The 24,182-nt window shown below is 39.8% G+C and overlaps 3 protein-coding genes across 7 annotated transcripts; 2 read left to right on the forward strand and 1 right to left on the reverse strand.

Annotated features, from left to right (window-relative positions):
- Positions 1-302: 302 nt before the first annotated feature.
- Positions 303-9,678, forward strand: RB195_003046 (uncharacterized protein; the record flags this gene model as incomplete). 2 transcript variants are annotated; one of them, XM_064200548.1, is made up of 14 exons in its annotated part: positions 303-314; positions 2,236-2,304; positions 2,912-3,082; positions 3,719-3,848; positions 4,446-4,540; positions 4,595-4,675; positions 4,743-4,852; positions 4,917-5,049; positions 5,796-5,921; positions 5,979-6,073; positions 6,239-6,372; positions 6,427-6,574; positions 7,170-7,330; positions 9,647-9,678. In XM_064200548.1, the coding sequence occupies 14 exons, from the start codon at positions 303-305 to the stop codon at positions 9,676-9,678; spliced, it is 1,497 nt and encodes a 498-aa protein (XP_064056428.1). The 2 variants fall into 2 exon arrangements, with proteins under 2 accessions (XP_064056428.1, XP_064056429.1); XM_064200547.1 differs by lacking the exon at positions 9,647-9,678 and adding an exon at positions 7,461-7,495.
- A 945-nt stretch (positions 9,679-10,623) lies between these two features.
- RB195_003047 (uncharacterized protein) lies at positions 10,624-19,120 on the reverse strand (the record flags this gene model as incomplete). 3 transcript variants are annotated; one of them, XM_064200551.1, is made up of 13 exons in its annotated part: positions 10,624-10,747; positions 10,802-10,923; positions 12,214-12,276; positions 12,420-12,503; positions 13,003-13,108; positions 13,179-13,340; positions 13,394-13,410; positions 13,445-13,481; positions 13,539-13,619; positions 13,936-14,054; positions 14,115-14,223; positions 14,333-14,385; positions 14,453-14,530. In XM_064200551.1, 13 exons carry the CDS (start codon positions 14,528-14,530, stop codon positions 10,624-10,626), a joined length of 1,155 nt encoding a protein of 384 aa, XP_064056430.1. The 3 variants fall into 3 exon arrangements, with proteins under 3 accessions (XP_064056430.1, XP_064056431.1, XP_064056432.1); XM_064200549.1 differs by lacking the exons at positions 10,624-10,747; positions 13,936-14,054; positions 14,115-14,223; positions 14,333-14,385; positions 14,453-14,530 and having other exon boundaries at positions 10,798-10,923; positions 13,394-13,481; positions 13,539-13,611; XM_064200550.1 differs by lacking the exons at positions 10,624-10,747; positions 10,802-10,923; positions 12,214-12,276; ... (4 more) ...; positions 13,445-13,481; positions 13,539-13,619 and adding an exon at positions 19,076-19,120 and having other exon boundaries at positions 13,932-14,054; positions 14,453-14,542.
- RB195_003048 (uncharacterized protein) lies at positions 18,302-23,379 on the forward strand (the record flags this gene model as incomplete). 2 transcript variants are annotated; one of them, XM_064200553.1, is made up of 8 exons in its annotated part: positions 18,302-18,323; positions 18,727-18,786; positions 19,499-19,555; positions 21,992-22,061; positions 22,198-22,271; positions 22,332-22,418; positions 22,499-22,588; positions 23,282-23,379. In XM_064200553.1, the coding sequence occupies 8 exons, from the start codon at positions 18,302-18,304 to the stop codon at positions 23,377-23,379; spliced, it is 558 nt and encodes a 185-aa protein (XP_064056433.1). The 2 variants fall into 2 exon arrangements, with proteins under 2 accessions (XP_064056433.1, XP_064056434.1); XM_064200552.1 differs by lacking the exons at positions 18,302-18,323; positions 18,727-18,786; positions 19,499-19,555 and having other exon boundaries at positions 22,006-22,061.
- Positions 23,380-24,182: the final 803 nt, after the last annotated feature.

Genomic DNA, 24,182 nt, shown 5'->3' on the forward strand with positions numbered 1-24,182 from the left:
GGAGCCGATAACTTTCCACAATTAATATCTGAATATTATACTCGACGAAAATGTGAAGATCTTGTCAATGAGCGCGAAGATGTGCACAGCCGACGACCGTCCACCTCTAATAACCAGCATTTAAATTTCGCTGCGTACACGTGCACGTGCTATAACGCCTGCACCGCAGCCAACGAATCGCACAAGAGCACGGGCATCGAAGTCGCATTTTCACCGGCTGTCCGATTCGTACTGCACTGCTCGAACATTTACGAATTCCAGATTGAATTCGATCAGAGGTCTCCACGCATTAATAGGAAGCGATGAATATTGAGGTAGGTTCTGTTTTATCTCTAAAAAAAAAAGAATGCTTACGATGTGAGCTGCGTCTGTCAGTATTGACTGTCTGCAGGATGGGCTTCTTTTAGCAGAGCACTTCTCAAACACTGTACATCACAGAAATAAGCCTTTCGGACTATTGTTCCTAGAACAGCAGGGATTAGGAAAAGGCTTGATGTCGTGGTGACAATTGCATAGTTACGCCAACGTTTGTGTTAACAGTTATGAGAAAATCGTAGAAAAGAGTCCATGGATATCTCGTTTCTGAAAAAAAAAGCGGATGAAGCGCATTCTTACGAATAAAGGGGCAGGTTTTTCTACATGTTTGGGTAGTATGCCCAACCCCCCCCCCGAAAGCCTAAGGAGAAAAAACCACTCATTCAAAAACGGAGTTGAATGAGCGGTTTTGCGTCTTCTTAGATTGCTCGTGATTGCCAACTCTGTTTATCTGCACCCTTCCGCTTTCTCTTCCCCTTCGATATGAACAGACAAAATTTTAAGTAATATGGATTACTTTCGTGGTTTGTAGGAAGAAAAGCGGAATAATTAATCTGTTTCATTTCTTGCCAAAATGAAGGAATACGATGTCTTTGTTTAAATAATGCTTGAGACGAAACGAAAATGACGAAAAAGCGGTAACAAAACAGTAGATATAGATAGATGAAGTTCTAACGAAGATGGATATTTGGCAGTGACGTCGACTCTATGTAATGTTAAGAAGGTTTTCCAGTTTAACATTGCTACACTACTTTTACGCTGGAAGGGTTTGCGCTCAGTGGCACCTTTATTTCTGGACGCTCTATCCTACTTTTTTCTCTTTATAACTTTAGCTTACATATCGTAGATTCTCATAGACTAATGCTAAGGTTTTATGGCCCGGATTGATTCCAGAGACAAGGGCGTCACTGAGTGCCCCACCCGCAACTACCTACGTTTAGAGTAAAGTAGTACCCTATTGATGTAATTAGAAGCCATATTTTCATTGCAGCATTAAGATATGGTTTCGGATGTTCATAGTGTTCTTGACTATAGGTTATTTGTTGTTAAAGCGGATATTAGCGATCCTCTTGGGCTGAACAGAAATATTTTGTGATTAAATGAGTAGACCATATCTATACTATTGGCGGCCTTCTTTTTTAAATTAGACGAGATAAATTGAATTAAGGAGGGAACTGTAAAATTTTTTCTTTTTTCATCTATTTCTACGTGTGTACGTTACTCAATCTGATTTTTTTTGCTGATTCTACTCTAGTAAAAAATTTACCAGAGGAATAGGCTATGATTGTCTTAATTCTTGTATTGATTTTTTTACTGTCAATCAATTCTAAGCGTTGAAGCTGAGGCTGACCAAGGTTTGTAGTATGCTTCAAGGAAACATTTTACATTTTTAGCAAATTTTGTGTTGTTTCAATCAACTATCATGTTGATTATTAGATGTTCCACCGTTGATTTCCCTATAATCAATTTTCCCGTCACTATTGGCTTTGAGAAACAATCATACTTTAGTTTATTAGCGTATATTTCAGTTCTGTGAGTGGGGCTCCTTAGTCTTATGATCGAATCCTCATACTTCTTTGTGTGCGTCCGTCAATAGTACATGATTGTCATAGATTATGCGATAAAGAGATAGATAGATAGATAATATGTTATCATCGTATCATCTTTACCCCATCCATTGGAAGAGACCCTATTTCTCCCTCCCATGTGGGCTTTCAACAAGTTTGACAGTACGAAAGTATGTGTAAGAAAAACCTTTCAGAACACCGCAGTCTGAATCGAAGTGGCTTTTCGAGGGGAGGCAAAAACACATGTAGGAGTATAAAGGAGATTTTAATTCAGAATTCATTCCGTACCTATCGTGGATAAACCTTTCAAATCTGTTAGAATGCGCTTATTATTGCATACAGTCAAATTTAGGTGTACATCGATGGTGTTTATTATCCAGCAATTGCTGAGCGGATTTCGGAGGATGAAAAGACTCTAGAGGTACTCTTTCCCATTTCTTTTTTTAATTACATGACATTTTGTAATTTGAATGAAGTCGTCTACAGCATCCGTTTGTGCATAAGCTCTTGTCACGAGTATCTTTTTGCTTGTTTAGAGAGCGATTGTTGAATAGGTTCTTCGGCAATTAGCACTCTTGCTCTACAGACTTGTGGTAGTAATTCATTTCTCATGGAATGAAACAGCAAAATTACTACATATATCTACCCAATATGGATGCCCTTTAGATATTCACGTTTTTGGTGTAGTGCTGGTAAGTATAATACTAACAATACTCTGGAAACTTGAGTATCTATGTGTTTTCTTTGATTTTCTCCCAGAATTTTACTCTCTTTTTCATTATATTTCACTCAAAAGCTCGAATCAGCTGAGAGAATAAGAAATGAGAAATCAGATCAGATGAACTCCTGTTTTTGTGGTCTGATTTCTGGTGGTTCTGTTCTTCCACTGAATTGGCGCTGTATCCTTGTTCACTTCCTGTAGGATAGGACACAGTCCGTGCCACCATTTACATGTTTTACGACTACATACATTTCCTCATATTTTCGTTTTATGCATTTCTGTTTGGTATTTTTCTCACGCATTGCAGACATCGTTCCCTGGAGACTGGCGCGCACGTGAATCTGTAAGCTTCGGTAACTGTCGTGTCCTCCAAGCGACCACTTCACATCCTATCCACAAGGGTGACATCATTGAGGCACTATTTCAACAGCAAAATGGCCAGACGGGATGGCAGAAAGCTTCTGTTCGTGAAATTAAGGTCAGTTCTGTAAGTGATGTAACATGATATTTTCCTTTTCAATTTCAGTTGTATCGCTTTTCTAACTCGCAGTTCCAAAAATCGATGGGCTTTCTGTGATAGTAGGAAACAGGCATTGAAGTTTTCTTTGATGTCTGTTATCCTAATTGCACTGCAAATATGCTTAGAAGAAAACTTCTAAAACATCTAGTGCGTAACGTAACGTTGACGTATCGATTGTAGGCCTTGAATTGATGAAAGAGTACCAAGCGTTGAATGAAGTAGTTGTGAGGTCCGTACTCGAAATTAGCTGAAATAGTCAGCTATTCTTCTGGTCTTGTTCGATCGTCTCAAAAATGATTGGAAACGTTGTTTTCATGAAAACTCTGTGATTATTCCCGTCCTAGTGTCCTCTATTTCGATTTTTTTTCCTTTTGGAAGGAAGTGTTATATATTAAATACAGTGTAACACTCACCTTAATAATTTTGACTTAATTTTCCGAAATTGTACTGGTGAGCCATGTTACTCCGACTTTCGGAAGTAGTCTTCTCTATTATACCCGTACGTATCTGAGTCATGTATGCAGGTGCACGATTTCTTTTTCGCCAATTTCCTGAAAGCTCAAATACATTTTTCTTACGTTCATTTTCTTACAGGCCGATTTCATCGTTGTCGATTCCGTTGAGGGACCACAACATACTGACGTAGTCGCTGCGAATAAATGCCGCTCCAGTGGTGCACAGTATTTGAAAATAACACCCGCAGATTTGAGAACTGATACAATTAGTACGTGAGAACTTTTATGAATTGAGATTACTTTTCATTTTTGAGCAATCCCTTGCTTTTTTACTTATTATGTTGCTTTTTGCAACTACGGCGGAATATAAAGGATAAAGTGTTTGGCGTTAATCAATCCGCTTATGATGCGCCACCACGTTAAAATCAGTTTAGAGTCGTTTGAAGTTTACGAACGTAACTAGCATATACACTAACAGAAAAAACTGAAAATGAGGCTAGCCAATGTGTCAAGTCAGTGTTTTTATCCTCCCAGGCAGGTCTGATACCAATAAAGGCTTTGTGAGCACTATTGCGAATTCGAACCTCTGATCGGTCGTGCATACAACAAAACCTTTTACCGACTGCGCTACACCCGCCGCACGGCCAAATGTAACCGGGTCATAATAAATGGAATGAGCAATGATTGTATATTTGTAATTAAGGAGTCACATCACGTAAATTGTGACGATGTGAATCATGTGGAGAAAATTGTACAGCTCCTCATCTGGATTGTTGAAAATGATAGTTTCTTGTTTGAGAGGAAACGTATTTTGCAAATCTTTTAATCTCAAACTCAAAACTCAAAATGAACGTTGAACTGTTCAGGTGTTCCGGAAGACCTTGTCGACTACTTTTCAAGCGAGAAGAATCTGCTTGAGTTCCAGAATACCGTCAAAGATATTGCAATGTCATTCGACAAGGTAATTGAACCGTTAGTTCATATAATGTGCAGTCGCACAGTCTTCACTTTCCAGGAGAAGCGCGAAATAAAGCTAAGTTCTTTCGGGACTATTTCACTCAAAAAGGCCGTAGTACTTAGCGAAATGTACTTTAGAGTGAGTTCGGCTTATTTCTCTTCAAGTTCACTGCTTTTGTTCATAGCACTTTTATCACTTTTTTTAGGACGTGCGTCTGAAGAATCAACTACGTGCACGAGCCGAAGAGGCGGAACGCATGCTGCAGCATGGGGGTCAGCGCAGTGATAGGGACTCTCCATTTGTAGATGAATTTGAGTGCGTTGAATACGCTTGGGCGCTATATATTTTGACTTGCAATTAATGTCCACGTTCGGTTAAGGGTTGCTGCTGATTTAATGGGATTGGCAATCGGAACTCATGGTTCGAATATACAAAGAGCTCGCAATGTGGAGGATGTCGACGATATTCAAGTATTCGAAGGTGGTGGCGACGGGCAGCCATGTATTATCAAGGTTCGGCCGTTCACGATTTTTGTATTTATTTCAATGTTCCTTCCTGGGGTAGCAGAAGGTGTAAGGCCTCATTTTATTCGTGAATATAGTGTCTTTTAAGGTTGTTCAATGCAATAGTTGTGCGTTTTGATACACGTTTTTCTCTGAAGATGTGCGTATGTGCTTTTGAGCTCTGCTTACATAGTCGTTCGCCGCATATATTTGCTCGAAGTTGGCTTCTTTTGTAAGTGCACTGACAGCATATTGATGAAGATTTTGTTTCCACAAAAGTCTACGGGAATTTTTAGTTAGCGTGTTATGTTTCACGGATAACGTTAATGCCCTTTTGTATAAACATGTCTATTCGAGTTCTTGTGCTTCATCTTTTTGCAATAATCTACAGCCATGGGTTAAAAATCACGTACAATTTATTGCGTTTCATTTCGCAGGAAATTCGTTTTATGTTGTATTGCTGCTACCTATTTGGTCTAATTAAGCAGTTGAGTTTACATTGCATCTCTGCTTTTTCGCCTGATTAGAAGGCCTTACCATTTCGGGGATGTTTTTTTTCTAAATGTTCATTCTTCTTGTGTTAATCTCTACAGTCTCTAGTTACAGATCTTTTTGGGGTTTATGGAATTCGAAAAGTATAATCCAAACAGTAGTTTTAACTTTTTGTAATGACAATACTTTTCCTCCCCCTCCCCCTATTTGCTCACTTTGTACCTATAAAGGTGTCCATCAGAAAGTACAGTATATGTTCTCAGATCTTCGCAAAAACTGCGGCTGCCGCCCAGAAGGCTCGCGCACAGCTTGACTTCGGTGTTGAATGTGTTCATGTACCGAGATTCCTTGTAGGTAAATTGATTGGAAAGAATGGAAAGTGCATACAGGTTCATTATTCTTTTTTTGTCGAAATTTTTCATCATTTTGAGAAACCTTGCTTGTAGGAAATAGTCGACAAATCTGGTGTTGTACGCGTCCAGATCGCTGGTGAGGATGATGATACTATGGATCCAGTCCCTTTCACTTTCACAGGCACCAGGTATGTTTTTTTACTGTCTCTTTAGTGGATTCAAGCAACTCAAATGTATAACGTTAGTGTTTTTTTTAAGTTAATTTTTTTGCTTTCTTCTATGATTCGAAACTATTTAGCATGTGTGCTAATTATATCTAGTAAAGAGATCCACTTGTGTAATATTTTATTAAGGGAGTCCACGTCAATGGCATCCTTTCTGGTGGATTTCCAGATAAATCATCTCAAGGAAACCGAAGGGTTGCGCAATAATATAGAAGACATGATGCGACAAGCCTACAGTAACAATGAGCGTTATCAGAGAAACGGTAAACGGATTTCTGGGCTTTAACAGAGTTTAAGCTAACGTGTGATGCTTTTAGATAGCTTTCAACGCAATGGATATGGGGATCGCGGTGGATTTGATAGACGGGGACGTCGTGGTCGTGGTCGAGGTGGTTATCGTAACGGAAATTCTCAGAACGGAGGCTCGGCGAATGGAAGTTCGAGTAATGTAGGCAAGCCTTGGAGGTAAGCTTTTTTAGGAATCATGGGCCGATGCTGGAATTCTTTTGTGATTGAATTCACTTGCTTTCCCGTGGTACTATTTGTAGTACCATTATTTTGTAGAAAAGAAAAGCTGCGCGGTAATTGTTTTTTACCTGTGCTGTTTTCTTCTTTATGTCATGCTGCGCATTCGTTGGTGGTCGCTAAATTTTGGTATCTTCCCGAAATTGTAGTCGTATTCAACCTTTAGACCTTAGAATGAAATTTCTAATTTCACAGCTAATAGAAAGCACTGGAACTAGCGCACTATCCTGGGTTGCGTGTGCAGCTAAGCCGCGATTCGCTTCGGCAAAATTCTTTCGATTTTCATCACGAGAAACCTGTGCATGTGGTAACGGTTTATTTAAGCACTAAAGTCATCACAAATGATCATCACTCAATTCGGTGGGTGGTACTATTAGTATACATTGTTATTACTGTTAATTCTGTTGGTATTATTGAATATGAGTGGATTTGACGGCGAAATGGTTCTCCGAGTGATGGAAAAGGGACTTTCCAGACTTAGGTTTTGCTTTCTAGCTCAGCGCATTTTCTGTGCTCTAACCCCTCACTCGTTCAGAGGTGGTGATGGCGCTCGATACAGTGATGAGGAATGGTCCGGGACTGAAGAATCGAAGCATAGAGAAGAACATGTTGAAGACCAGGAACGTCGTCAGGGTCGACAGCGCGGCGGGGGCAGTGGAAGCGGAGAGAGAGGAGGAAGCGCGGGACGAAGACGCGGTATGCATTTGTGTTGAAAACTGCAATTTTTCCTCTTCTTATTTCTTTATTTTCGTTCAATGTTTTTACTAGGCTTCTGGTCATGACGCATACGATTTTGCGGTCAGAACAATTTATATTAGTTGTTCAGATTCACTGTGCAAGAGTGGAGCCCACATGCAATAGTAACAATCCAATCAATGTTGTAGGTTAAGGGGATTTATAGTCGCATTGCCGCTGCTATTGTTTGCTTTAACAGTTTTCTTTTTTGTTGGGTTTATTTGCTTTTACTCTTCATGTTAATGACATCCGAGCCCAAAATTTTAGGAGATACACCATAGAAATTCTTTGCAAGATTCTTACATGCTCTTGATTAGCCTTTGGATTTCGATTTCTCTCGGTGAACTTGCTTTAATGAAGCTACGGCGAAGGCTATTGTGCTTTGTTGTTGTCTTATTACTTTCGGGTTCGTCTTCTTCACGTAGAAACTTCTGAGTGAACCGAGTTTTTGAAAAGATTCACAACCGCTGTTTTAGTATTGTCTTACTCTTTCGCTCTTTGAGAGAAATTAATAGAACATTATTAACGAAGCCGCTACGTGTTGGAAACAGGAAGATCGTTGTTTGTTCTCCTTTGGCCGAAATTATGTTTATTATTATTTAAAAAAATGCGCGATATATTACAAGAAAGTGAATCATTATACATTATTTTTACTGGACAGCTTGATCCACTTTTTCTGGTAAGAGTTCCTAAGTGTTGAGTTGCTAAAGTCTTTCTTTACTTGTCGGTTGGGTGAAGACGATAATGTGTATGTTGGTTTGTGTTAATCAAATTTTGGGTTGAGGAATACTCTTTTTCTCGAAGTGAAAAGTACACATATAAATAGAAAGGGTTGCATGTCATTCTCACTCTACAACGCAATATTATTCAATTTTTTAGAAATAATTCTATTACTTCTTACCTTTCACACCCCACCTACCTTTGTTCAAAAGGACCTTTTTGGCTTCTGTTCCTCTTTACATTTAACCATGACAATAGGTCGGCTGAAGCTGGTTGTAACATTTGTGCTGGGCATGGAGGGAAGTTTAAAAAAGAACAAATAAAACATGAAAACACCAATAATACTCATCGAAAAATTATTGGATAACAGTAGAAATATGTTGAAGTTGATGAAAAGAACAACAAAGTGATGTACTTTTTCCTCAACCTCCGACATTTAATCGACCAGATGTGTGATTCGTTTTATAGATCTTCCCAATTATTGAAGCGTGAAGACAAACGTCGAGTGGTTTTCATAATCATTTGTCCTTCGTCATACAGTGCTAGTCTTTGTTTCAGAGGTTTTGTCAAGAGATAATTGAATAGGTATTAAAATGAATGAATGAAAAATAAATGAAATAAACAATTAAGTGAAGAAAAGGCTACGTTTTCGTCTCTCTGATATTCAAGTGACACTACTTTAAAGGCAGCATACCACGAATCTGAGATGGTGCAGATTTCAGGTGGAGTATCCGTATGCGGGGTCGTAGATTAGGGAGGCGAGGGTAGTTCCGCCCATCTCTCCCTGCCTGCAAATCACTCCAAACAGCAGCCTTTAGAATGCTGTTTTGTAAGACGCCATCCATTGCAACGCTCCACGTCTTGCGCCGCCTCCGCCCTGCGATTCGTCGAGAATCAATTCGGACTGTCCCGCTAGGCAATAAGGGACGCTACGCTTGCAAGGTTGGCGCGCTGCAATAGAAGGTATCGTACAGAGCAGCATTAAGGGGCCAGCTGCTTGCAGTGATTCGAGGAGAGATGCGGAACCACCCCGGTCTCCATAATCTACGACCCCGTATACGGATACTCCACCTGAAATCCGTACCACCCGATTCGTGATATGCTGCCTTTAATTATCTAAAAAAAGTGAATATTCATAAGATTAGAAATGTGGATATTACTGTCTTGTAAAGACCAACATTCTATATCGAATGATATGTAATGTTTTGAAATGCTTTTTGGTTCTGCGTGTTTCTGTTCTTCAGATCGAAAAAAATCACGACTCATTCCTTAACCCAACACTACAGTATTGCCCTGTTTCTTTTGTGCTCTCGTTCAACAAAGAAAAAAGAAAAGAGGTAGAATTCATGCGAGAATAGTATATAACGTATATCAGTTGTTCGGAATGTTCTCGAATTGTAGTTTCTTCTTCTCATAAGGTCATGTGGGGCATGTATTATGTGGTATGTCCTTTGCTCAATGTATAGAGTTGTTCTCACTGTACCTATCCTACTTTTCTTGTGATATCTTCTCCTGATCCCTGATTTTCCAAGATCTTTTCAGAACAGTCGGTTTCAGGTCGCGCAGGTTTCAACAGGAACGGAGCTTAACTGATGTTCGGGCGTCCGTTTTCATATAGCTTAATGCCGACGTTTAATTGTTGTTACACTATGTCGTGCCTAAGGTCTCTCGAACGAATACATGTATTTAATCTCATGTTCCGAATCCATCAGATTAAGCTGATAACTTTTTGTCAACCTCCTTTTTTACTCCACGCTTCATCTTGCGCGTTCTTTTCTGTCTTTAGAGTAATCTATGTCTCCGTCGTCTATCTCTCTCCAACAAACTCGTCATACACCCAGGTTCTTTTCTACTGCGCTTTGTGATATCGCCTTTTTAGTGGTAAACTGGAGCTGTTCCATGCAATCGTCTATTTGGTGTTTGTGCTTAATTCAGTTGTCAGTTACGAGTTTCTTCATCCCAATGTTTGTTCTGGTTCATCATTTTTTCGTAATATAATAACGTGAGTATTTATATTCGAGATTAGCACTAACGCGTATGCTTACTTCAATAGAGAAATTCTGGTCGTATTCATCGATATTCAGTTGTAATTGCACAACTGAAACGATACCTTCACACCGGCTCAATTGTTTAAACTTGCTCTTTTCGTAATTGCTTTGAATGAAGGTTTGAATCGTTATAAAATGAGGAAGGAAGGAAATGAGTAGAAGAAGAATTCTTGAGCAATCAAATTCACTCTGCTGCATTTCTTCATCACTATAATGTGCCCCCAGCGGGCGAGTTTTGGAAATAGCATACAGTTTCGAAGGGTTTCTTTTGGAGCGACACAGGCAATAGCTTTCCTTCCTTCTTGAGAGGAATGAGTTCTATGTCGTACATTCGTTTCTCTCCATGTTTCTTTAAACAGAGCGATTAGATCAGAAGAAGAACAAGGTTATAACAATAGTTTTGTATGAACAATCATGATAACAACTAAGAGGTAAACATCGCTAAAGTGTGGCTACCTACTAAAGTGTGGCTACCTAATTCAAAAGTTAGAGTCGATGCAAATCCTGCATTTGATTAAAAATAGAACAAACATTAACAAAAAGAGTCTGGTAAGAGGTGAATGAACAATGGAACCGACTCTTGACAAGTATTTGTAGGAATTGTAGATGTCTACAAGAATAAAAAGAGTACATGAGTAGTTGAGCAATATATATAAAGGCCTACGACGACTTTTCCTTCGGTGGCGGTATCAATGGTATGTCTTCTTCTTCTTCAACTACATCATTCACTCCCCAGAGTGTTTCGAGATCAAATCGCTGACGAGTTTCCTCACCCATTACATGCACCTGGCAACGAAATAATAGAATTAACGGGAAATAGTCTCTTCCAACAACAAACACGTTAAAGAGAAAGCTAATGACTACTAGCTAATGACTAAGTCTCAAGTTCGACCTGCTTTGAATCTTGGAATTGTAGAGTTTGAAAAGTGTACTACCTTTTTCTTTTAGCAGAATCAAGATTGTTACAGACCTTTTCTCTGTCTGACGTTTCGGCGTCTCCGCTTTCTTCAGCGCCTGGAAAATCCAAGACATACATAATCTATTCTCTCAGAGGCCTCGTCATCCCTCAATATATGACTTAACAAACAGATTGCTCAAAGACAACGTCGGAGAAGTGGACCACGACAGCGCTCAATTTGATAGCCATAAAACCGTGATGTTAGCGAACCAGCGGTTGTCAGAGTTGCGCTGCTAATAGTAATAACGATGTCCCTTGCATTTCACTCTTAGGTCAAAACCAGCAAAGGTCTTGGAACGGGGTTATTATCTATCTAATCACCTGTTAGTTATGTGGGCTGAGTGCATCGGCGAAACCGGAAAGGACTATGCACTCGGGTGAAGGAGCACCTATATGGGCTCGTAAAGTCAAAACCATCAACCCCCTTAGCTGTTGATCGCAGACAGCGTCACGACAACGCCACTTTCACTATAACAGCTATGATCTTGGCGCGTTAACCCGTACTTCTGATGCGAAAAACAATGGGAGCGTTCTTCATAACAGTTAAAAATACAATTGTAACACCTAAAGAAGAATGCATAGCTGTGACCAACAAATTAGATCGCACCAGTCCTATGTAGGTTTTGACTACGGGGTCACATGCAAGTGGCATCTTGGCGTTGCAGCTCTAACAACTGTTGGTCCACTAACATCACGGCTTTACCGCTACAAAGGTGAGCGTTATTGTAGTCGTTTCTCTGACGTTGTGTTTGATGACAATGTCTTTGCTTAGTGGTGTGACGAGGCGTTTGAGGGGATATATAATACGTGTCTTTTATTCCCCAGGCTCTGAAGAAGGTGGCAATGCCGAAATGTTAGACAGAATAAAGGTCTATAACAACCTTAGTTCTGTTCAAAAAAGTAAACCACGATTCAAATACAGTTGCTGCAATTGTACAATTCACGACACTGACATGAGACAATGGTATCAGTGAGTTAGCATGTGTAACATATGAGAGGAATAAAAGTAATTAAGAAAGTGTGCCTAGAAGTGGTAGCACAGCTTAAGTTCCTGTTCAGCACTGTCGAGTTTCGATGCTTCAACTTGCCATCTTACGAAAGGACAGAGGGACAGATACCTGTATTTTCCCCAGTTCGATTTGAAACCATCCAAAGTTGTGTCGCACTGTGTATTTTCTCGGCTAAAATCAATCAATGCACACAAGAGGTATTGAAAAAAAAAGTGCCAGAAAATGTCAGAATCGAAGCTAATGTTTAGAAAAAGACATCAGTAGCATTACTATGATGTTATGATAACTACATAGAGAAGATATAAGCTAATTACTTGTTCATCAGTTTGCTTTCCTGCTTTCCTTAGGACTTCAGCAACAGCGGCACCGTGTCTAGTATTGAATGGAGTACATATTACCTAGAAGTTCCAAGGTATTAAGGTATTAGTTGGGAAAGAGATGAGATGTAAAGAAAAAAGTACTGTCATCATTGAAATGCATTAATTTTGTTCTTACTCGTAAAACCTTTCATCATTACATACATCATGTTATTCAGAAAAGATTTTTACTGCTGCTCTCGACAGGAGGTCGAAGACAGATCCAGAGCAAACCTCGTTTGAAACGTCAGTCCAAACAAAAGAAGAAAGAAGTGTTAAAGTCCATACCGAACAACAAAAATGATGAATCCAGACGACTTGACTGAAATGTGAAGGTCATAACACTTTTCGTGAGTCCCTAGGTTAAAAAAAAATCTTTTGTGAATAACGTGATGCATGTAATGACGCAAGATTTTACGAGTAAGAACAAAACTAATGCATCTCAATAATGGCAGTGATTGTAATTTACTTAACTGATAATGTTACTGATAATGCGATAATGTTTACAATGAGAAAAATACTATTACTTTGAAATTCCTACCATAGTATCCACAATACCAGGCCCATCCGCACCTAATGCGATAACAACAATATCATAAGCTCGTTCTCTTCTTAACAAAGATACTAAATCATCCAACGATTCCACACTAAATCATAATAACATGTGCATTAGAAAAAACAAAAACTTCTTGCATTCTTTCAAGTAACAAAGCTCACTTTAACTGTTCCTCAACTACTTCATGTTTAACGGGTGTATCCTCTTCCTCTTCATCGTAGTCGTAGTATTCTTCAATATACTGATCAAAGTACTCTTGAGATTGTTTGATTTTAGACTTCTGAGCTTCGATTTTTTCTTGAGAAGTCGAGAGAGGCCGAAATCTGTGCATCGACTATTTAGACCCTACTATATGCGAAGAATTTAGAATGTTTACATGTATTTTTCCTTTGACTTTACATTGCAGTGAGTATTTGATGGACTAGACCGCAAAAGGATTGGCGTGAATCGTGACATCGCGAATCCTGGAAACGAATGCATAAAAATCCAAAAAAGAAGGGAAGTATTTGCTATTAGCTCACCTCTGTTCCACGACGGGCCGATATTTCGCATCCACCTTGATAGTCTCAAGCTCATCAAGTGCATCGAATCCATCAATTACCCTTAACTTGAATAATAAGGTATAAAGTATTTGACATCAACTTCTAAGATCTGCCAATAGGTTCAACTTCAATTCAGTATCACGCACGCGTTAGGGATATAAACAATGGTTTACGAGCGTCACATGATGTATCAGGCAACTGTCTACGTCGTCCTACACAAGTCGACGTCAATTCGTCGAATCCAGAGGGACGAAAGGTCTGACTAGTTTAGCATACAAAGCGGAAACTCTTACCATTGCTGACATGAAGCTAGCTAGCTATGAAGGAAACTTTCGAACAGATCGAACAATAGAACAAGGGGTTCATGAACACTCACTTCCCAAAAATTGTATATTTCAGGTCCAGATGAGGTTGTTTAGCGTAGGTGATAAAGAATTGTGATTTGTTCGTATTAGGTCCGTTATTTGCCATAGACACTATACCTCGACCTTCGTGCTGAAAACCAATGAATACGCACGAGTTCACGAAAGGAACCCAACATGAAAACTAGCTTACCCTAAGCTCTACAGAGAGCTCGTCCTCGAAAGGACCACCCCAGATGCTGTTACCTCCTTTTCCAGTTCCTGTTGGGTCACCTGTCTGGACCATAAAATCCTTGATGTTTCTGAATTAGACGAATTAAATTTCTATTACAAGAGTGCTTTCGTTTTGTTTCATAATAGTAATTCCATAAGAACATATACTCTAGAAAAATCCTTGAGGACATGAATTACCTGTGAAAAATGTTGTCTTTATAGTAGTCGCTAGCACAGAGAGCAAGAAAATTCTAAACGAAAAGCTTTACACAAAGTAATCGCATAATTTTCGATAGATATTCACGTCAAGAACAATACCTCACAAGTTTTTGGGCACTCCTGACAAAACAGTTCGATCTTTATGTCACCGGCAGTAGTATGCAATGTAACTGCCATAACATTTAAGACCTGGAATTATACTGACTTAGATCCAGAGGAAAAGACGAGACGCATAACACTGACGGCACAGCGTGCCTGCCGTGATTTCCGACGTTTATTCCGTCTGATTTCGAAAACGCTGCGACGGCGGGAAACTCGAAGACGAGTCATGGTGGTGTGTATGATGAGGGGCCGGCAGCGTTTATCCGAACATATCCCCAGGGGTCACGAGTGTCGGTAATTACGTTGCGATGCATTTAACTCTCATCGATTAAAGAGTTGAATTTTAACTGGACCTATCGTTTTACATTTAGATCACTCTGTTATATTTGGACTGGTGTAGCACAGGCGGCAAGAGGTTCCGCTGTCCACACGATCGATCGGAGGTTCGAATCCGTCCTAGTGCTCCCTCCGGGCTCGATAGACTAGTACCGGACTTGTCTGGGAGGATAAAAACACTGACTTGACACATCGGCCAGCCCCGGCAAGTCATTGTTAGGCTGCACGCATGTCCATAAGCCTCAATCGAAGTCTGAGTTGAAGTGAATTGAGTGACGCTAAAATTTCCAGGCTCTCTAGTTTTGGTTTTGGTTCTAGGTTTTTTTTATCTTCCAATAACTAAACGACTTATGTGCAAGCACTAGCGAGGCCTTCCTAAAGGCAGCATACCACGAATCTGAAGTGATTACGGATTTCAGGTGGAGTATCCATGACGGGGTCGTAGATTATGGAGACGGGGTGGTTCCGCTCATCTCTCCCTGGATCACTGCAAACAGTCGCCTCCAGAATGCTGTTTTTACGATGCCTTTTATTGCAGCGCGCCACCCTTGCACGCCTGGCGTCCCTTACTGGCTATCGGGGCAGTCTGAATTGATTCTCGACGAATCGCAGGGCGGAGGCGGCGCAAGGGGTGGAGCGTTGCAATAGATGGCGCCGTGCAAAATAGCATTCAGAGGCCGGGTGCTTGCAGTGATTCAGGGAGAGATGAGCGGAACTACCCCCGTCCCCATAATCTACTACCCCGTATACGAATATCCCACCTGAAATCCGCAGCACCTCAGATTCGTAGTATGCTGCCTTTGAGCCTTAGGACCCCAATTGAGACTAACTCGAACGAACAAAAAAAAAACTAACACAAGAGAAGTCTCATCTTGCAAATTTACTATACATGTAACTGAATCTATTGCATGCCTTGGCATGGAAATAGTGAAATGGGATTCATTTTCCAAAGAATAATTCAAAGCACCGAGAATCTTACTGCTCGCTCTTTTCTGTGAAAAGTGCTCCTGGGCATTGGAAGAATGGCTAGAAGGAAGAAGTTTGAAAAACTTCTTCTTGCCTCTAATTCCCGTAGAAATAGTCTCTTAAAGGATAAAGTGTTTGGAGCCTCTAGGAAGCGTCAATGCATTCGACTACAGCACAGAATCGTGAGGACCACGAAATGTGATGTTTCAGCTGAACATAACGGCTATCACTGAGCAACTCCAACTTATGTAGCTTCCTTTTTCTTTTCTTTCTATTATTATTTTACATTATTTCTCCATAGTCATCAAAATAACTAATTATGCTGTTAGTTTCAAAGCCATGTTGCATCGCGTAGCACGAGAAAAAAAATTGTAAATAAATTGTCTCTCTCTCATGCTTCTTCTGGACTACTTGGGCGAATTGACAATGATAACGCACATAGTCGTGTACTACACCCGCACCCTATCTATTCGTAAAGTGATCCCAATATCGTCAATATCCTGATAAATACCTTTAATGGTGTGGAGTGCGCGGTCGACCACTCAACTCTGGGAGCCTCAAGAAAATCTTTAAGAGGCATAATTTGTATTCTATCGAAGTACAGCCGGCGACGAATGGAATTTTAAGTGATATTTTATATTTTATTGCGTTTCGGAAATGGATTTCATCACCTCAGAATCTGGAAGTATCCTCCCAACGCCACCCTTATTATGAGTAGTTTCTTTGTTCCGAAGTACTACTTTTTGTCGTCTTTTACAACACCTTCTCCTTAAATGGACGTAATTAGGAGACGTGTGGAGAAATATAAAGTTTGGTGTGTTAGTTTTCGAGTATGAACGTGGCGCCACTCGATTCCCTCTAATCTTTCAGAAGAAAGAGCGTAGGACCGAAGGCATTTGTTCCTACGATGTACGTTAGAACGTGCCTCCTTCTAGACGCTCCAGCTCCATCAGCAGCCTATTCATCAGCTTTACCTGAAAAAGCTAGTAAGGAGACATCATCGGTCCTTGACCGCTCGCGCATGGACGCAGTTCGTGTGCAAAGAGGCGTTTGCAGGCATCTCGTCGGAGTAAATGCAGTTTCCACGCCGTTTTTCAGGATGATTACGGGAAAATGGGGCTACACACATACTCGTAATGTGCACCCCCAACTCGATATTTTCCACATGTTTCCCATCTACATCAGTTTTGGGATACGCTGCCTTTAATGAACGAAACTGTAATGGCCTAACAAAACCAGTGTCAAATGAACTGTGTGAAATAAATCCTGGATTTTCGTCTTTTTTTTTTGGATAAACTTGTTATCGTGATTGAGGTTTGCAGAAGGCCGCTGCCTGCCACAAATGAAGACAACAAGAAGAGGGGAATGGTAAAAGAGAAAAAGAGCTGAGTAGTGGAAAGAACTTAGCATGGATTTGTGGAGCTCAGTTTTTGATCTGTATTCCTTCATAGGGCTTAGAAATCAAAAATAATCAGTCCGTTTTTATTTTGATTTAGGCCTTCTGAACTCAAAAATACTCGGACACTGTACAAACTAAAATTTCTTTTCAAACCTATCCAATGAATTTTTTAATAGCATAAGGGATGAAGTCATCAACGTCATGTATGGTAACCAAACCAAGTGCCTTGAAAACAAAGCTATTATTGTGCCGCAGTAATTTTGTCTTATTTTCTTCAGGTCTTTGTGTTCCCATTGGTAAAAGGCACATCATGCAATACGAACTTAGAATTTCCGCAGAGAGAAACGAGAATTATTAAAAAACGAAACTAGCGTGAGACTGTCTGATCTTTCACTTTTATAGGAATCTTTGTGAACAATTGCTTCGATAAGTGTATCCTTATGTCTACTTCAATTCTATTTTTTAAAAAAGATTATTTTCTTTAGAAGAATAGAAAACAGAATCATAAAAAAGGTCGCACTTTTGAAGTCAATACGAACTTCAAGCAACTATTAATTATCATAATGCCGCCTTGTTCAAGAACTCATCGTTTATACTACGCATTAGTTGTCTCCCAATGCATTTTACATAACCAGATAATCAACGATGCAGAATACAGAAACGCTATCACTAAATCACTAAAGCAAACATAAATGAAACAAAGAAAATCGGAGGAAAGATGAAGAGAAAATAAAGAAAATCTGAGCAAAAATAATATTTCCTCACTACCCTTTCGCCTGTCACTTCTCTCCGATAACCGCTGCTTATTATAAAATTTAGGAATTCTAAACAAAGAGTTTTCATGGACAGCTACACGTCGCACATGTATGCAGTTTAGGGCTGAACTCCCTCTGGAAATAAAAAAAGGTGTATGATTTGTCATAACCGCAGGACATCCGCGATAACTGGTTCCGCAAAGTCGGCACGCATGGGTGAGGGCGCACTATGTTACGTGGACGTGAGATCTCGTTTATCCAAACTAAACCACATCATGGACCAGTCAACCGCTATCGTAATTCTCGATTTGAGGAGATTTTCGCTCACGTTAAGCTTATACGCATCGGTTCTCGTATAAAAAGCTAACGCAACGGCTAGTTTCATACGTAATGATGGTCAACGTGTGGTTGGGTGAGTGCGTTTTATAGCTCCTTTTTCTAACATCCATCGATGAACATAACAGATATCGATGTGACATAATTCCTCAGTGCAATGAATTCTTTCGATTTTGCGGATTGAGTATGTTTTGTAAAAAAAATTGAAGCAAAAATAAGCTATGTTATAAGCAAACCAATGTTATTAACACATACATGCAGGGATAGGTGTATTGGAGAGCGATGATACGGAAAAAATCCTTTGCACTTGTAGGAGAGCTATTTTCGCAATTACTTGCTCACAAACTGGCTTTTCATGCGATTTTCGAATAAAAACAAAGGAAAAATGCTACCATAACTCGAAAACAATGAATCAATCGAAAATACAGTAGCGCAGCTCAAACGTTGATTGTCGGTGAATTATTCGATGATGATTTCAGTGCTGCTGTTGATATCGTTCGTTTCTGCTCAATATTATGGGAATTATTACGGAAGATATGGTAAGTTGCTGTTGTTTGCTTTAGGTTATCTGAAATAGGAATTTGTACGTTTAGAAGAGGGAGGGCGATGAGATACAAGGGCGGGTGCGCGATGCAGTGATTGGCTTATCAGCGAAATTTTCGTTGGTGCTTATCCTTTTTCCTTATAAAAATTGATATTGTTTTTGGACTGGAGGAGGGAAAAATGTGAAGGATAATTACATGTGGCGAAAAGTGTCAGCATAATAATTTAGTAGATGTAAGGATAATCAGTGAAAACGATTGGATTGGTAAATAATTTCTTCTCGACCTCGTCATCCTTCACAAAATCTTCTACGAGTGATAACAGTGCCATACGTCACGTACAAAATGCAAAGATAATGAAATATTCAAAAAAAACACATAAAATCCTACAGTATACTAGAATCAGGCATACTGTTGAACAAGATTTATCAGTAGTGAGAATTTCACTTTACCTCGTACTATAAATGTGTTCATGTCAGGAATTATGACCTCTTACACATATTGAGTTTCGGGCAAAATAGCATTTTATTTACGCAAATCAAATTCCTGCTGAAACTTTCAGGTGGAGACGGTAATTGATGTGTAAACAGTGTAATAGAATGCTATTTAGTAACTTCTTTCTAAGCGTTTTGAGATTTTATGTGCTGAATATGTGAATGTTGATGTTTTAATGTTTTCGTTTGCTGTTTATGTTAGCTATGTGTTACAGGCTTTCCATGTCCAATTCCCTTGTTCCCTGTTGCCTCCGGCTACTTGTCGAGACTTGGTACGCTTGTTTTGTTTCCTAGTCTAGCACACTAATCATCCTCTTATCACTATTTTATGTTTATAAATTCGCTTTTAAAACCATAACTGTAATTTAAATGTACAGCTTAAATCTACAGTGCACAGGTTACAAATACATACATTCTCTATCTAGATTATTCGGGAACATTGGTAAAAAAAAAGGCGTAAAAAGCTGCTACTACGAGCAACCGTTTTGTTTATTGAATAATAATAATTAGTCTGTTAACTATAATTACTATGATTAATAATACAACAAATTCCTTCGTTTCAAAAAAGCTAAGATATTAAACTAAACGGTTGCTTTTTTCCTAATTCCCTTTTGATCTCTTGAAACGTATACCCCTTGTGTTTTTTTTTTCTTTTTAGAAAATCGTTTAGTTGAAATATGATTGCTTGACGCTCCGGAAAACATAATCAACTATATGTTGATGCACAATCTCCATTTTTAACTGAAAATTTGCTCCAAGTATTGTCATTTTTATAATGAATAAAATGTAATGTAAGCAATAATGATCATTATTGGGATTTAGTAGATCCCAGAGAAGAATTATGAAAGGCAAAACGTAGCTAGTTTTCTAGGATTTTTTTCCAAGAATACTGTTGCTGGGTTCATTAAACCTACACGGATTGAGCACTGACATGGCATGACGGATCATGTCACTGCTAAACGAGTGCCTAAACTTCTCTATTTATCGATTGTCGGGACAGTACTACCGACAGCTTAGAGGTCTGGTTATGGATGAAGTATGGCACCCATTCTCGCCATAGTCTTCATGTAATCGAGAATCGAAAAGCATACACTGGATGGAAAACCACTGCTGAATTGTCGATACATAGATGGCTGTTGCGTCGTTTGCGCAACGCAAGCAAAATTGGACAAGTGTTTCAATCTTCTCAACCAGCAGTGTCCGCAAATTAAGTTCACAAGGAAGAAATCAGCAGACAACTGGTTGGGTTTCCTGAATATGCACATCTATTTGGGGAATGGAATATGGAAGAGACTAAGTGATATCGAAAACCCACTAGCAGAAACATCTTAGTCCCCTAGCTTTCAGCACATCCAAGCAAAATGAAAAAATACGTTGTAGGTGACATGTACAGAACGGTTTTAAGGGTGGCATCGAGCGCCCAGGGAAAACATGGTGTGTAAACCGGGCTCATAAAATGGCTACTTTCAATGGGTACCCGACTGCGACAGGAGACTGTGCTGCTCGGCAGGCACGGCTTCCTTGTCGAAGATCCAACGCCGTGGGCGACCCAGAAGACCTTTTTCACTCTTCCTTATATCTGATGATTTGAGCAGAGCAGTACGGAGTTGTCTATCAGGAATCGCGAAATTCAAACATTCCACCCCACCGTGATATACGTGATGAACACTTCGAAATAGAGGCAGAAGCTACGATACCATACTTTGAGTCCGAGATCACACTACGCAGAACACTCGAAGCATTTAGGATAACTCCGACAATTCCCAAAGTGAACAGAAAGGATGAGTGCATTACAGTCACAAACGAACAAGCCCCATACCAAAATTTGTGAGGATTTTGATCAACGGCACAAGGCTCTATGTATAGTATAGGCTCCCTTACAAAAACCAGTCATAGCTGTGGTTGGCTGTTACGTTACAACACTTGACAGGCGAAGTAAGCACTGGCTGATGTGTTGTTCTTGTCGAGTTTCCCCATCGTTTGAATGCTTTCTGTAGGGTGATGAGGCGTTTGAGAGGTTAAGCTAGTGATGAGTTGATTTTCGAGGCTCTGACGAAGGCGATAACGCCGAAACGTTAGCTGTTAGTTAATGAAGAAGATCAATACCTTTTCAATATCAATATCAACCGATTCAAGCAAATCATTCAAAAAATATCCTTTGTGTTTCCCATTTCAACGATATCCAAGTGTTTTATTCGCCAAATTCTCGACACGATGTTCCCATCATTTTTGTGCGGCAAGCGGATTCTCACGAAACAAATTCGAAGTTCAGCGGGGTTCCGCTGACTTGAAATCGCACTATTACATAAATTAACCCACAGCTGACGTTTGCATCCAGTCCTCCCGAGCTGTCATAAACAATGAATCCTGTAAAGAAAAACAATAACAAAACATGAGCGACACTCGTGATAAACTATCGTAAACATTCGCCCGAACTGTCATAAACATTGAATTCTGTACAGAGAAAATCGATGAGAAAGCATAAGCGGTGCTTGTAGAAAGAGGCTTGCACGGGATCACTGATCAGATTACTTGTAATCAGCCTCGAATCTTTCTTTGTTTTTCCTGAACGTTCCGAGTTTTTTTTTTTTTTGAAACCACGTGAAATGTTGAAACGGATTCATTCCACAAATCTAATCTCGGTTTTTTAAAGCAATCTAAAGTTCATTAAAGAACAACGAGTTCTAAACGCTTGTCGTCAATTCCAGGATGGGGTTCGTCGATGTACGGAATGAACGTGGAGCCGTACAACGCCGCAAATGCTTACGCAATGGCAGGGTGAGTCATCGATAAGGTTTTTGATTGCGTGCTGCGTCTGTGAAAATATTGAGGGAACTGAGCAAAACAATGAATAATCAAAATTTAATTGAATTCATTGGAATTTTATAAGTGATTGAAATTGGAGGGAATTCAGAATGGTTGTGGATCCAGCTGTGAGCGGAATGTGCGTAGACACTAACATGCAATGTCCGATTTGGGCCAGTACGGGTAGGAGATCACATGATTCGAAAAATTTTTTTGCTCGGAACGAGTAGATCCGTGTCTTAGGTCAATGCGCCACTAATGCTATTGTAATGCGACGAATGTGTGCGTTATCGTGCGGCACTTGTGCGACGGGCGTAGACTACGGAGTTGGTACGTGTATTTCTCCTATTTTTTCTTTTTTAAAACTTTTTATTCACATATACTCCGCACCCTGATACCTCATGCTCTAGGTTTCGGACCTGGCTTAGGCCTAGGATATGGAGGTTATGGGATTCCTCCAGTTGGTGCACCATTGCTTGGCAGAAGTATCTATGAGCAGGGTAAGTGGAATTCATTAGAACTTTGCCCTCAGAAGAGCTAATTATGGTCATTAGGTGACGGAAAAACGCATTACTTTTGAGCTCACTAGAATTTGAAAGGCGTCGCTCCACGAATCTGACCTAGTACGGATTTTCGTTGGAGTATACCTATATGGGGTCGTAGGTTATGAATATAAGGGTGTTTCCGCTCATCTCTCCCTGCCTCGCTGTAAGCAGACGGCTCCAAAACGCTGTTTCTTAACGACGTCCTCCATTATAACGCTCCACCCCTGTGCACTGCCCCACCTGCGATTCGTCGAAAATCCATTTGGACGCCCTAACAGGCAATTCATCATATTCAAATAGCAGGCGGGGGCGGGGCGCAAGGGTGGCGTGTTGCAATAGAGGACGTCGTAAGGAATCGCAATCCGAACTCGTCTGTTTACAGTGATGCAGGGAAAGATGAGCGGAACCAGCCCTATTCACGTATTCACAATCTACGACCCAATATAGGTATACTCCAAAATCAAAACCACGCAATATTCGTGGGGTGATGCCTTTAACTGGGACTGGTCATTAACGGTTTGAACCGAATATTTCTATGTTCTTGGACAACGTATGTGCGCCGAATATACGAGAAAAGCGCAAGTGGTAGTGAGGAGTGAAGTAATAAAATGGCGATTTTTCTTGGAATTTCCACAGATCTCGCTTCAGGGATTCTACGAGCTCCTACTAAAACAGGAATCCGTCCACGAAGTGAGAAAGTCGATAAACTATCACCAGCAAATATTTTCCTGCCTACTTTGGATTGATTCTACTGCTCGACTGCATTGTTTTTCGTAAACATATCCACAGCAACGGGGGTTTTTTATTCGAACCTCTTTTTGGGTACTCGAATAGACAATTACTCCGTATGTGATTAATATTCGACTTTATAATAATCCCAGCATTTGCTTCTTCGAATATTCGAACATTTGGAATGGATGTTCAGTAGAATATTTGGGTAGCTGTTTGAGCAAAAGTGGTTTGGAATGGAAATTAAGAAAGAATTAATTAAATATTAAAATTGGAATCAGAGTTCTGATGAACTACGAATATTTGGGAAAAACAATGGATAATCTCCTCTCCTTTTTCCAGAATTGTTGTTGCGAATAGTTTTAGATGTCTGTATTCGGCTTCTCCCTGGATGTTTTTAGATTCGAAGGTGTTCCACTGTTATGTGATCTCTGATTAAATTTTTCGTACTGTAATTAACATTAGTTTCATTAAAATCCTTCAAGATTGTGTGCTCCACAGAAACATGTTATCGGCAGAGAGCTCCTTCAGGAGATGTCAGAATAAAGAAAAAAATGAAATTTTAAATCTTCTGTTGAAGTGAGGCCTAAATCGAAGCCCAATCGAAAATCGAAGCAAGATCAACGATCAGCAATTACATTCAACGAAATCAAAAGTTTCGAAGTCCACCTTTTTTCTAGTTCATCAGTAGGGTTCGGATGCATTTGTCGGCTAATGAGAACAAGGTGAACAGGTAGTGCAATATGGCTTGCAGAGATAAATAAATAAAGCGACAAATAAATAAGGTGTGGTATATAATATAAAAATACAATAGAATAAA

Source organism: Necator americanus, chromosome IV, assembly GCF_031761385.1.
Source record: "Necator americanus strain Aroian chromosome IV, whole genome shotgun sequence".
NCBI classification, from domain to species: Eukaryota; Metazoa; Nematoda; class Chromadorea; order Rhabditida; family Ancylostomatidae; genus Necator; species Necator americanus.